This window comes from Petaurus breviceps, unplaced genomic scaffold (assembly GCF_028583685.1).
Source record: "Petaurus breviceps papuanus isolate PSGF00001 unplaced genomic scaffold, PetGlider_PUasm1.0 90903, whole genome shotgun sequence".
In the NCBI taxonomy this organism is placed as follows: Eukaryota; Metazoa; Chordata; class Mammalia; order Diprotodontia; family Petauridae; genus Petaurus; species Petaurus breviceps.
In genome coordinates, this window is record NW_027187376.1 from 11,940,596 (window position 1) to 11,953,337 (window position 12,742).

General features: G+C 37.6%; 1 protein-coding gene across 1 annotated transcript in view; it reads right to left on the reverse strand.

The window, feature by feature from the left end:
• Window positions 1-12,742, reverse strand: part of LOC138151686 (1-phosphatidylinositol 3-phosphate 5-kinase) — a 64,667-nt gene that overhangs the window by 22,220 nt on the left and 29,705 nt on the right. The window contains exons 5-10 of the mRNA XM_069075257.1: window positions 6,833-7,011; window positions 4,048-4,161; window positions 2,973-3,081; window positions 2,706-2,860; window positions 2,030-2,120; window positions 518-578 (exon numbers count right to left, since the gene is read on the reverse strand). Of these exons, the coding sequence (XP_068931358.1) occupies window positions 518-578; window positions 2,030-2,120; window positions 2,706-2,860; window positions 2,973-3,081; window positions 4,048-4,161; window positions 6,833-7,011 (709 nt within the window). The remainder of the gene's footprint in view (window positions 1-517; window positions 579-2,029; window positions 2,121-2,705; window positions 2,861-2,972; window positions 3,082-4,047; window positions 4,162-6,832; window positions 7,012-12,742) is intronic.

Genomic DNA, 12,742 nt, shown 5'->3' on the forward strand with positions numbered 1-12,742 from the left:
ATAAAACAAGAATATTCTTTTAAAAATGTATCATAAATGATTATTTTCTACCAAAAATAACCTCAAGGAAACTTTTATGAAAATCTTACTTAATTTATAACTAAGATGTGCTGTTCTAAATCCAGACATTTTTTTTGGAAAAAGATTTCTAAATAATTTTTTTCCTACAAATTTGACTAGAAGGTCACCAAGTTACTGAATGAAACAGCTTCAGAGACTTAAGTAAAGATTTGGGGGAGAAAAAACATTTATAGGGAAAAAAACCAAACATGAGGGGTTTACTGTGAAATATGAGAATTTGCTCTCTAACTAGAAGTCAAATTTCAGTTTATTGCCCTTATTCCTTGCTGATATAGCTTTAATTTATCTGCAGCTAATTTATGATTCTTTATAGCTAATAGTATAATGAATGCTCAGAAATAAAGCACAACACTTGTTCCAAGAGAAAGAAAAGAATTACAATGACCATTTTAAAAGCCCTCAAGGTAACATAAGACCTTTCAGCTTTTAGACAAACCTTTTTCTCCATTCTGAAGTCCAGGAGAAACATTGCGTGGAGATGCATCCATTGCACTTATCTGTAGAGAAGCAGAATAATTGTTCTTAAGAGAAGCATCCGATATCCACCACACATGGGTTTGTTTGCTCCAATTACCATTCTACTATCTAGCAGTAATTTGTAATATATTCATCTCATCCCACATTAACTCCAAAATCTACAAACAACCGCAATGGCTACAGAGATTTTCCATTCCATAAGGACCACATCCAGGGATGTTATCAACACTGTTAATTTTTACAAATCATTTGTTGAGATTATGTATTAAGACTATATGAACAATTCTCAATGAACTTTCAAATTAAATTCTTATGGTTGTGCTAAAGGTTATGTTTCTGTCTCAATTATATATTAAATTGACCCAAAAGCATTAACTCTAAAAACAGTAAACTTATCCAGTATCATTCTGCTAAGTCATTAATGACTTTCAGGCATTCTAAATAACACTGTATGAACCACAGTCATTTCTACTTAGTCCTTTACTATTCTACTGTCATCTACACAATAATACAGTAAGCACTATAGTCTAAAGCTTAAAGAAATAAAAATGAAGAACCAGCCTAAATGAAACCCAAGAGCACTCTGATCCAACTCTCTATGAAAATATTCCCACCAAATATCCTCCACTTGGTACTATAGTAAGTACTCCACAAAAAAACTTATGACATATCTAAAGGCTGCACCTTTTTATATACATGTCAAAAAAAGATTCCTGTCAATCAGAATAGTAGAAATCCATGCAGAGTAATAGAATAAAACAGGAAGAACTGGGTGTGCATTTTGTCTGCAGTACTTCCTTTGTAACGACAATCAAGTCACTGAACTTGACTAAGCTTAGTCAGCTTCCTCATCTCTGAAACAAAGAATGAGAATACCCGACAACAAGGTGGCTGTGAGGATAAAAATTAAATGCTGTATGCACAACTCTTTGCAGACCTTTTACCATCTCATATTCTCCTCAGAACAACCTGTAAGGTAGTTACAATTATTATCTCTAATTTTCAGATAAGGAAACTGGGTCTGAGAAAGGTTCAGTGGCTTGCCCCAGGCTCCACAGCAGTGTCTGAGGTGGGATACTATGAATGTTATTAACAAGTTAATGTGCATTCACTGGCACACTCAGGGCCCTTTGAGAACAACTGCTCATTCAACAATGCTCATAGAACAAATCATAAAACATCAATCTTTGCAAAATAAAATAAAATCCTATTATAGCAGGTCTTATTAAAGAACAGATTTGTTATTAATGTGGTCTGGCTCATATTTCTTGAAATGGACTGACTCCATATACTTCAAAATAGGTCTAACTTACTATGGGGCAAGTTATCTTTCAATATCAATATTTTTAAAATATTCCTTAATACTTAGGAAATACTTAAGTATATTTATCTTAAGTACATATATTATTATTGTAATATATACTTAACATATATGTGTCAAAGACCAAATATGCAAAGCCAAATTCATTACCTTACTATCTTCTCCTTGTCTCATTCTTCCAGGGCTTGGAGGAACTGAGGGGCGTTTTCTCCCTTTTTCCTGTTGGAAAAGATCCTGTAATCTACAACAAAAGATAAAAAGCAAGGTAGTCCTATTTGTTGACAGTACACTTAATCTACAACTATTTGTTGACATCTTTGAAATGCATATTAAATATGATTAGCTGAGGCATAATAAAGCCTAAAAGTTTTATCTATATGAATTTCTCTCACTTCTGAATACCCTGGCAGTTCAGAGCCTTGTCTATTAAAAACTCCAATTGGATAATGAAACAAACATTCCGAGGGAAATTCCTATTTTTAAAAATGTAAATATCATATTGCTGAAATTTTAATACATAAAATGAAGTTTAAATAATATCTTAAAACTTAATGCCATAAAAATAAAATATATACTAATACATATAAAATAGTTATTTTCAGTTTTTAAAAATTTATTTGGCATTTTGCAACATCAATGATGACATACAACAAAAAATTTTGAAGCTTTAGAGCTAAGTACAACATATTACAATGAATGAAGACAGTTAACCAATATTTTTTTTTTAATTAAGCAATGTCATAGTACAAGAAAATTTGAGAATAAAGCAAAAATAACACAGCAAGTAAATACTAGGTAAAAATGTTGTTGTTGTTGCTATTGTTACCTGTTATTCCAGGCTTGTAGCATTTCACAAAGGCTTTGTTTCTTGGCAATTAGAGACTCAAAAACTGACTGCAATTGCTGAGGGGTTTCTATTGAGGAGCTCATCAGCCTTGCTTGCATTTTCTCAATCCAGTTCTTGAACTCACCTTCCTCCATCTACAAAAAGGGTAAATATTTTGAATATCTTAAGAGTCTTTCCAAACAAAAACATCAAAATTATTATTATAAGTTAATAGTTGGTTTACTTGGTCTTCTTAAAACCAGTTACCTCTTTTTGTGCAAAGATGTCTTCCATCTTTTCCTCTCTTGTTTTGCTAAATGTGTCAGTTTTCAAAGAGGCAAGCCGTTCATCAACAGCAAGATATACCTGTGACACTCTAACAAAGAGGAAAAAAGTATTTCACCATGACTTAAATTTAACTTTATATCCCCACAGAAACAGCAAAAAATAATTTTTAATGAATTAAATCTAGTATTTAAATTTAACTTAAAAGAAAGTAATGTTTGGATTAAAATTTTATAGTTCAGCTATAAAAGAAAAATGACATTTTACTTATTTTACTGGTATTTTATTATTTTATGATGATGTATACATCATTTGATAGTTTCAAAAACTAAAAGAAAAATTTATAAATGCCATCAAGTTCTACCTAACTATGAAAAAAATTCAAAATAATTTCAGAACCTTTCTCTAATCAGCCTCTTTCCCTAATTATAAAGATACTTACTTGCAATAAAAGTCAAAGAAGTTAAAATAAATAACCATATTTAGCTTTCTGAAGCAGCTAAATCACTATCAGGACAGAATGATGCAAATTCTTTGCCTTCTTTATCTACTGACTTCGAACAGCTTTGAGAAGCAGCAAAGTGTAGTGGAGCTGAGAGCTGCCCCAAGAGACCGGGAGAGGGGGATTGTAGTCCCACCTCCTCACAGACTGAATCTGTGACCTCTGGAAAGTCAAGTAACATCACCATGTCCTAAGACTATAATTTGCAAACAAGGTGATGACCTCAATTGGTAGAGCAAGTTTTCTCATCTAGGAGTTCCAGAAATTACAAGTCCAGTCTTATATCCTAATTCCTACTTTTGTGATTACAATAATTTAAAAGCTCCAAATGCTCCCACTTTCTGTACAAAAAGATAGAAAATCTGAAGAAACATTTTTTCCACTAAAAAAAAGAACTACACTTGATCCATTTTTTGACTGCTGTGAACAACAAACTTTAACCTCATTCTCTAATATCCACATCAAGAACAGCAATATTCTCTCTAATCTAGGTTTCCAGAGCAAATGGTAAGAAAACAGAAAACACTAACAAAAAGGGCCTGGTAAAAAACTTACTTTTGAAAGAAGTCCTTAAGATCCTGAAGAATGGACAGTTTAAGTGGGGCCTGGCGTTTGATGTATATTTTCGGAAATGGAACACACACTTCAAGAAGCCGAATGGGAGAATAACTGAAAGAAAAAATGACTAACAAATCATATATTAAATTAACTTCCCACACTTGTTACCACTGTTCTGGATGCTGTGACATTTTTTGTGCACTTTGAGTAGAGTGGTATCTTCAACTAAATTCTATGAGACATGATAGAAAGTAACTTTGTAAGGATGACAATAAGAATCTTGCAGACAACTTTCGGCTTTTACAAAAACAAAATCCTAAAATATCTTTCTAAAGCACAAGACAACACCCTCATATACTCTGTGTCTTAGCATGCAGTAAGAACTTAATAACTGTGAAATTGAGCCAAGGTTCCTCTTATCTTTTACAAAAAAAAACTTTTATTGAAAAGTAGCAGCATCATATAACAGGTATGGAAATAGATGTAGAGTAAGGAAGACCTGCATTCAATTCTCACCTGAGATTTAAAGGCTATTTAACCCGTAGTCTACTCTCTATGACTCTTATGTTTCAAAGCAGGTGCCAATCTGTGTTGGTAGTGGTCATTTCCTCTACCAGTGAAATCAAAGATGAGATCCAAAAGCTTCTATGGAAATACTCTCTTTGAACGAGCAAATGGGTTCATAGAAGTTGACCAAACCTTTCATGGACTCCTATCCCTCTCTGGGCAACCCCTTCCTACTTTCTAATTTCTTCATTCTCTGCCGCATCTACTTTCATTCTTCATTTATGGGAGCTCCCAAGAAAAAAATGCACTTTTCCCCCCTCTAGACCTGAGTGTTCTGGCTCTAAATGTATCCATTCTTTCTCTTCTATCAAAACCACCAGTGTCCTGATCTTAGCCATTATGGCAAGAAAATCATTTCACAACTGAATTTATATACTTAGCTGTTCACTGCTTTCCAAACTCCAAACCTGGATTACTCTATTAACCTTCTCTGCTTCTGCGTACATGCTGCTAAAAACCATCGCTGAAGCACATCACACAACCATGCTAACTAAGTCTACTACAAATTTGTTATCCAATCTCAACTAGGTCCTTGATGCTGCATGCCAATCTTTTCTTTGGTTGATTCTGTTTTCAAGCCACCTTCACCACAGCCATAACATTCCCAATGAATAGCGGACCTGGCCATTCATCACAAGCTCCCTCTTCTCAATTTCCTATTTCACATAATTTTATCATTACCTACTCTCTCCTTTGTTCCAGTCTTAGGGGATAAAAGTGACCCTTATCAATGCCAATCCCTCTACTTGTAGACACTTCATTTCTGTACCTCTCAATTCAACCAGCAGTTTGCTTGTTTCCATTATCTCCTCTTCAAATCTGCAACCTTGCCTTAACCTCCAGCTCTTTTTGGGCTGCCTACAAACAGCTAGACCACACAACCCTTAAAAAAAAATCCTTCAATTGACCCTACTATGATCCTATATTTCACCTTCCATTCCATTCCTGGAACATTCTCATAGACCAACCCTAGAAAAAGCTATCTACCCTCACTGCCTCCAATTTTTCATCTTCCACTCGCTTCCTTATCCCTTGCAGCCTTGCTCTATCCTCCTCACTTGAATAAATCTGCTCTCTTAAAGATCACCAATGACCTTTCTCATCCTTCTTGACTTCACTAACATTATATATGAGTGTCCAACTCCGTCCTACCCCCTCCCCCTTTTCTGGATACTTTCTTCTGAGTTTTCAAGATACTGATCTACTGTGATTTTCTTCCTACCTGGAAAAAAAATCAGCCTGCTTAAAGGATCATCTTACCCATGGCCCACTTCCTTAGAGAGAAGTGTGCCCCAAGTTCTCTTCTGGGACCTTTTCTCTTCTCTTTATACCCTCAGTGAATTCATCAGCTCTCTTGGATTCAATTTTCATTGATGTACCAATGACTCTCAAATCTACATTTCCAGCCTTTATCTTTCTCCTGAATTCATCTTGCACTTTCAAATGCCTGCTAGACATCTATACCTGGATGAGCCCTAGACACCTCAAACTCAACAAGTCCAATACCAAATTCATCATCTTGCCATCTAAATCCACTCTGCTTCCTAATTTTCCATTTCTTTTGAGGGCCACACATGGCTTCCAGTCAAAACTATCCTCCCATCTTCACTCTTGTCCATCTCCTACGTCTAAATAATGTATCAAGGTTGTCAATTCTCTCTTCTCAAAACCTCTTGTATCCATCTGCTTCCTTTTCTCTATTCATACCTTCATCCCCTAGTTCAGGCCCTCATCACCTCTCACCTGGACTATTGTGATAGGCTTGTCCCTGGTCTCTCTGCCCCATTTCTCAATTTTTCTATCCAACTTCTGCACAGTGATATCCCCAAAAGCAGAGGCTTGACCATGTCACTCAGCTGCTCAAGAAGCTTCAGCAGATATGGAATCAAATACAAACTCCTGTTTGAAACTTAAAACACTCTAGAATCTGATTCCAGACACTCTATCCAAGTTAAGGATATGTTACTCCCCTTTCCTCACTCTACATTCCAGTCAAACTGGGTACTCACTGTTCCCCATACTCAGCTGCTCCACATACCTGGAAAATACACTTGGAGTAAAAAGGCCTTTGAAAAATATGTAAGAGATATGGAGCCAACTTTTCTCATATTAGAATACATTATGGTTCCTTCCCAATACAACAGAAATGCAACATAAAAAATCAAGAATTTAAAGTAAAATATGACCTTAGAAACTATAGTTTCCTAAATCTTACCTGAAGGAAGCCACCATTTGGTTATAGGAGAAATATTGATGATAATCATGATGGATAGAGTGACCACATGGTTCAACATTGGCTCTCCGAGTATACTGATGTCCATAAAATCTAAGCTCAAGGTATTTTGCAAATGACATTGACCATGAATCACTGGAAAGAGCAACAACCGGTGTTACCTGAAATTTAGAAGATGCTCAGATAGAGGAATTAGTTGGAATTTTAAAACAAAGCACATACAACCTTTTGTACATAAGGATCTGACAGATTTACTTATACACATACTCCACTCAATCGATGAATGATACCTGCTTCAATATCTGACAAAATATTATTAAATATTTAGCAGACAATAAATGACCTAATATACAACCATAAAAGATTATAACTGAGAGTCAGTGGAAATTAAGTTTTTCACATACAACTTCTTGTATCTCAAGGAAATAAAAGAATATCTCCATGGCAGGGGGAAGGAGACAAAGGGGGTTTTATAAATTACCACTTTCTTTTGTGTCCATTATAACTACCAGTTTTTAGTGCTAACTCAACATTTTTAAATTTTTTTTAAAAACTACATTTGCTATAGAGCACCAGCCCCAGGGTAAGGAGGACCTGAGTTCAAATCTGGTCTCAGACACTTAATACTTGCTAGCTGTGTGACTTTGGGCAAGTCACTTAACCCCAATTGCCCTGCTTTCCCCCCTCAAAAAAAAAAGACAAAAAAATGTTATTTGCCATGCAATGTTCAAAATATAAACAAATGGGAGAAAATATAAAAGGATGGTAACGTTGTAGAACTTTTCCTGTTCTAATCAACTACAGAAATGTTTTAAAGCTAGATTAAAAGTCAAAGCAAGATAAGACATTGACGTGCTCTAATTTCACATTACTAATATTTTTGTTTTAACAGATAGCAGAAACAGAGTGGGAGAATTATGTGATCATATCTAGGCTTTAAGAATTTCACTCTGACAACTGTGTGGAAGAGAGTTTGGAAAGAAGAAAAACTTGAGGCAAGGAGGCCAATTAAGGACTATTGCAATAATTCAGTTAAGTGCCAAAGAGAGACTAAATTGGGATAGTGGTTGTTTGAATAAAGAGGAGGCAGACAAAGGAGAAGCTGCACAACTATAATCAACAAGATATGGCAACTGATTAGATATGTGGAGTGAAGGCAAGTAAGGAGTTAAAGATGACGCCAAGGTTTTAAACCTACATGACTGGAAGGATTGTGACACCCTCAAAAGAAGAATTAAAAAGAAGAATGAATTCTGGAGACAAGACATTATGTTCCACTTTAGACTCATTCATTATTTCATCTGAGAGCACAACCTTTCTCCCAGTCATTCAGATTTGAAACCACAGAGTCATTCCCTGATTCTTTCATTTTCCTGACTTACCCCATCCAATCAGAGGTGACCAGTATCATTCTTTCTACTTCTGCAACATCTCTTACTACTTCTGCAACACCTCTCACATTTGGCTCCTGTCCATTCAAAACTGCTACAATCCTAGTTCACGGATCATCACCCACTGTCCTAAATTATTTTAAGTGCCTCCCATGCTGGTTTCATTTCCATGCCTCCTGCTTCTCCCCTTCCCAACTCATCTTTCATGTAACTGCCTAAATGATCCTGATAAGCAGAGATCTAACTATCACTCCTCTACTCAAATCTTCAGTGGTTCTTTAATACACATGGATAGGGCCAGCTAGGTAGTGCAGTGAATAGAGCAAGGGCCCTGGAGTCAGGAAGACCTGAGTTCAAATGCAGCCTCAGACACTTGAAACACTTATAGCTGTGTAACCTTGGGCAAGTCACTTAACCCCATTTGCCCTGCCTTCCCCCCTCCAAAAAGACAAAGGAAAAAATATATCTGGATAAAATACAAATCCCTTAGCCTAGGAGTTAAGGTCCACCAAAACCTTACTTTGTATTACCTTCTGCCATGAACTCTCTGTTTTAGCCAAAGTGAACTACTAGTTGTTCCCCAAACTCTATATTCCATCTTTTGCTTTCCTGCTTTGCCTAGAATGTATTCCCAATATTCACCTTTGTCTTATCCTTATCCTTCAAGATTCAGTTGGGGTGGGGGCAGAGTCAAGATGGCAGAGTAGAAACAGGACTTCCACAAGGCTCTAGCTCCCATATCTTCCAATTCATGTAAAAGGTGACTCTGAACAAACTTTGGAGCTACAGAACCCACAAAATGACACAGAGAAGCCAACCTCCCATTGAGAAAAGCCCGGAGGGCCAGCACAGAGTTCAGGGAGCCAATTCCAGCCACACAGGAGCCAGATGTTTTAGCCCCAGGGAGGGCCTGACCAGCCACCGGATGGAGGGACTTCAGATCATCAGCAGCTGTGGCAGTTTCTGGAATGATCAAGCCATAGATGCTAAGGACAAAGTGAGAGGTCAGTGCAGTGTGGACTTTGGGATACAGTAATTAGGAGTGCAGTCGGCCTTTGCCCCCAAGGCGAGAAGCCGCTGAGGCGCCCAGTGCAAACGCTGCCTCGTGGCAGCTTCAGCTCCTGGCCTGCAGATTGTAGGGGGACAAAGCAACCAGTCTGAGGGGTAATCACTCTTGCTTAAACCTGCTTGAATCTGGATTGCGGTCTAGAGTGGAGGTCCTGGGGTGTGTGATCAGCTTGCCAGAGTATGTAGAGGCTTCAGAGAGGGCACCCAACTAATACCTTTGGTAGTTGAGAAAACCCCAGCATTTGGTACGAAGCTCCCCTGTCTGGTGGCAGAGTCCTACTGTGGCAAAAAGCCCAAAAGTCAAGTAATTGAGTGGCAACATGAGCAGGCAAAGGAAGCAAACCAAGCAGAGAACTCCAACTTTACTCTCCTATTTTGGGGACAAAAAGGATCAAAGCATGGAACAGGAGGAAAACAGTGAAGCCAGAACTCCTGCACCAAAAGCTTCCAAAAAAAAATATGAGCTGGTTACAGGCCATAGAGGCAATTAAGAAGGATTTTGAAAACCAAATAAGAGAAGTGGAGGAAAAATTGGGGCGAGAAAAGAGATTGATGCAAGAAAATTATGAAATGAGAGTCAACAACTTGATTGAAGAAAATGACAACTTAAAAAATAGACTAACTCAAATGGCAAAAGAGGCTCAAAAAGCCAATGAGGAGAAGAATGCCTTAAAAAGCCACATTTGCTAGATGTAAAAAGAATCTCAAAAGCTCAGGGGGCAGCCAGGTAGCACAGCGAGTAAGAGCACTGGCTCCAGTGTTGAGAAGACCTGGAGATCGAATCCAGGCTCAGACACTTAGCACCCACCCAGAAACACCTGGCCGTGTAACCTTGAGCAAGTTACTTAACCCCAATTGCTTAGGGGCAGCCAGGTGGCTCAGCGAGTAAGACCACCAGCTCCAGTGTCGGGATGACCTGGATCAAATTCGGGCTCAGATACTCAGCACCACACCCAGAAATAACTGGCCGTGTAACCTTGAGCAAGTTACTTAACCCCGATTGCTTAAAAAAAAAAAGAATCTCAAAAGCTCACTGAAGGAAATCATACCTTCAGAATTAGATAGGAGCAAATGGAAGCTAGTGACTTTATGAGAAATCAAGATACTATTAAACAGATCCAAACAAATGAAAAAATAGAAGGCAATGTGAAATATCTCATTGGGAAAACCACTGACCTGGAAAATAGATCCAGGAGAGACAATTTAAAAATAATTAGACTACCTGAAAACCATGATCAAAAAAAGAACCTATAAATCATCCTTCAAGAAACTCTCAAGGAAAACTGCCCTGATGTTTTAGAACCAGAGGGCAAAACAGAGGTTAAAAGAATCCACCTCCCAAAAAAGATCCCCAGAAGAAAACTCCTAGGAATATTATAGCCAGGTTCAGGAATTCCCAGATCAAGGAGAAAATATTACAAGCAGCCATGAAGAAACAGTTTCAATATTGTGGAAACACAATCAGGATAACCCAGGATCTGGCAGCTTCTACACTGAGGGTTCGAAGGACTTGGAATATGATATTCCAGAGGTCAAAGGAGCTGGGATTAAAATCAAGAATCACCTACACAGCAAAACTGACTATCATGTTTCAGGGGAAAATATGGTCATTCAGTGCAACAGAAGACTTTCAAGCATTCTTGATGAAAAAACCAGAGTTGAATAGAAAATCTGACATTCAGATACAAGAAGCAAGAGAAGCATGAGAAGGTAAACAGGGAAAAGAAATCATAAGGAATTTATCGAAGTTGAACTATTTACATTGTTACATGGAAAAACAATAATTGTAATTTATGAAACTTTTCTCAGTGTGAGAATAATTGAAGGGAATAGAAATGTATGTATATAAGTCTATATAGGAGGGTATATGGGCATATGAATACATATGTGAATGTGTGTATATATGTGTACAGGTATACATAGATAGAGGGCACAGGACCAGTTTAATGGGAAGGGATGATACTTAAAAAGTGAAATTAAGAGGTGAGAGAGGAATATAACGAGAGGAGATGGGGAGAAATAGAATGGGGCAAACTATCTTATACAGAAGAAGTAAGGGAAAATGCTTACAATGGAGGGGAAGAACAGGAAGACAAAAGTGAATGGGTCAACCTTACTCTCATTGAATTGGGCTTAGGGAGGGAATGACATACACGCTAAACAGGGTAACTCACCCTACAGGAGAGTAGAGGGGAAGAGAATGAGAAGGGGGATGATGAAAGGGAGGGCAGGCTGGGGGGGAAGGAAGTTGGAAGCACCCACTTTTGAAAAGGGATAGGATCAAAGTAGAGAACAGAATAAGTGGGAGGTGGGATAGGAGGGAGGAAAATATAGTCAGTCTTCTACAATATATCTACTATGGAAATGTCTTGCATAGCTACACATGTACAACCTATATTGAATTGCTTAACTTCCCAGTAAGGGTGGGTGACAAGGGAGAAAGGGAATGAATCTGGAATTCAAAGTTTTAAAATCAAATGTTTAAAAATATAAATATATACTATTATCGATATTATTTTACATATAACTGGGAAATAATATATACAGGCATTGGAGCATAGAGATCCATCATACCCTACTAGAAAGCTGGAAGGGGTATGGGAGAAGATATGAGAGAGAGCAGATTGAAGGAGGAGATATCAAGTGGGATTGCTATTTTGAGGTGGTGGCTAGGAGAAAAATGGGGAGAAAATTTGTAACTCAAAAATCTTGCAGAAATGAATAATGTAAACTAGAAGTTAATAAAGCATTTGATTAAACACACACACAAAGATTCAGTTTGGGTGCCACCCTTCTTTGAAAACCTTCTTTGATTCTCCAATTTACTGGTCTTCTCCTCTCTACTGATGAAACCTGGTTGACCAGTATGGCCCCCCTCCCCCATTTCAGCCTCTGGCTAGCATGGCACTGTTAGGTTACTTTTCCTGCTTCCTTGATCTGCATTACTCCCTCCACATTAGGTACTTTGGCAAATAAAATATTCTCACTTTACTAGTCCTATAGATAACAGAGCATTATCCCACTGGTATCATGCGGGCTCTTTTGTTTCAAATGACAAATAAGGCTGAGCCCCAGCAGCTCAGGGTCTTTAAATGGAATAATTATTACATAGCCCACCACCATGTGCTTCCCACAGTGAGCAGGGAAGCCACACAATGTCCTCCTCTCCTGATCAGTAGCAATACAAGTCTGGTGATCTATGTCAGAACTCTTTATCTAAATCCCCCAGCACTACAATCACCAGAGTACTCTGATTTCTCCCTTTGATCCTTTCATTCCCTCTTATATTATACTTTCCTCTGTGTGTGCTAGATGCTTACAATAAACTGCTAGAGGACAAGGATGGTTAAATTTTGTCTCTGCATCTCTAAGAACTATTAGCACATAGCCTTGCCCCTAAGATATACCTCAGAAATATTTGGTGTTAATTTAA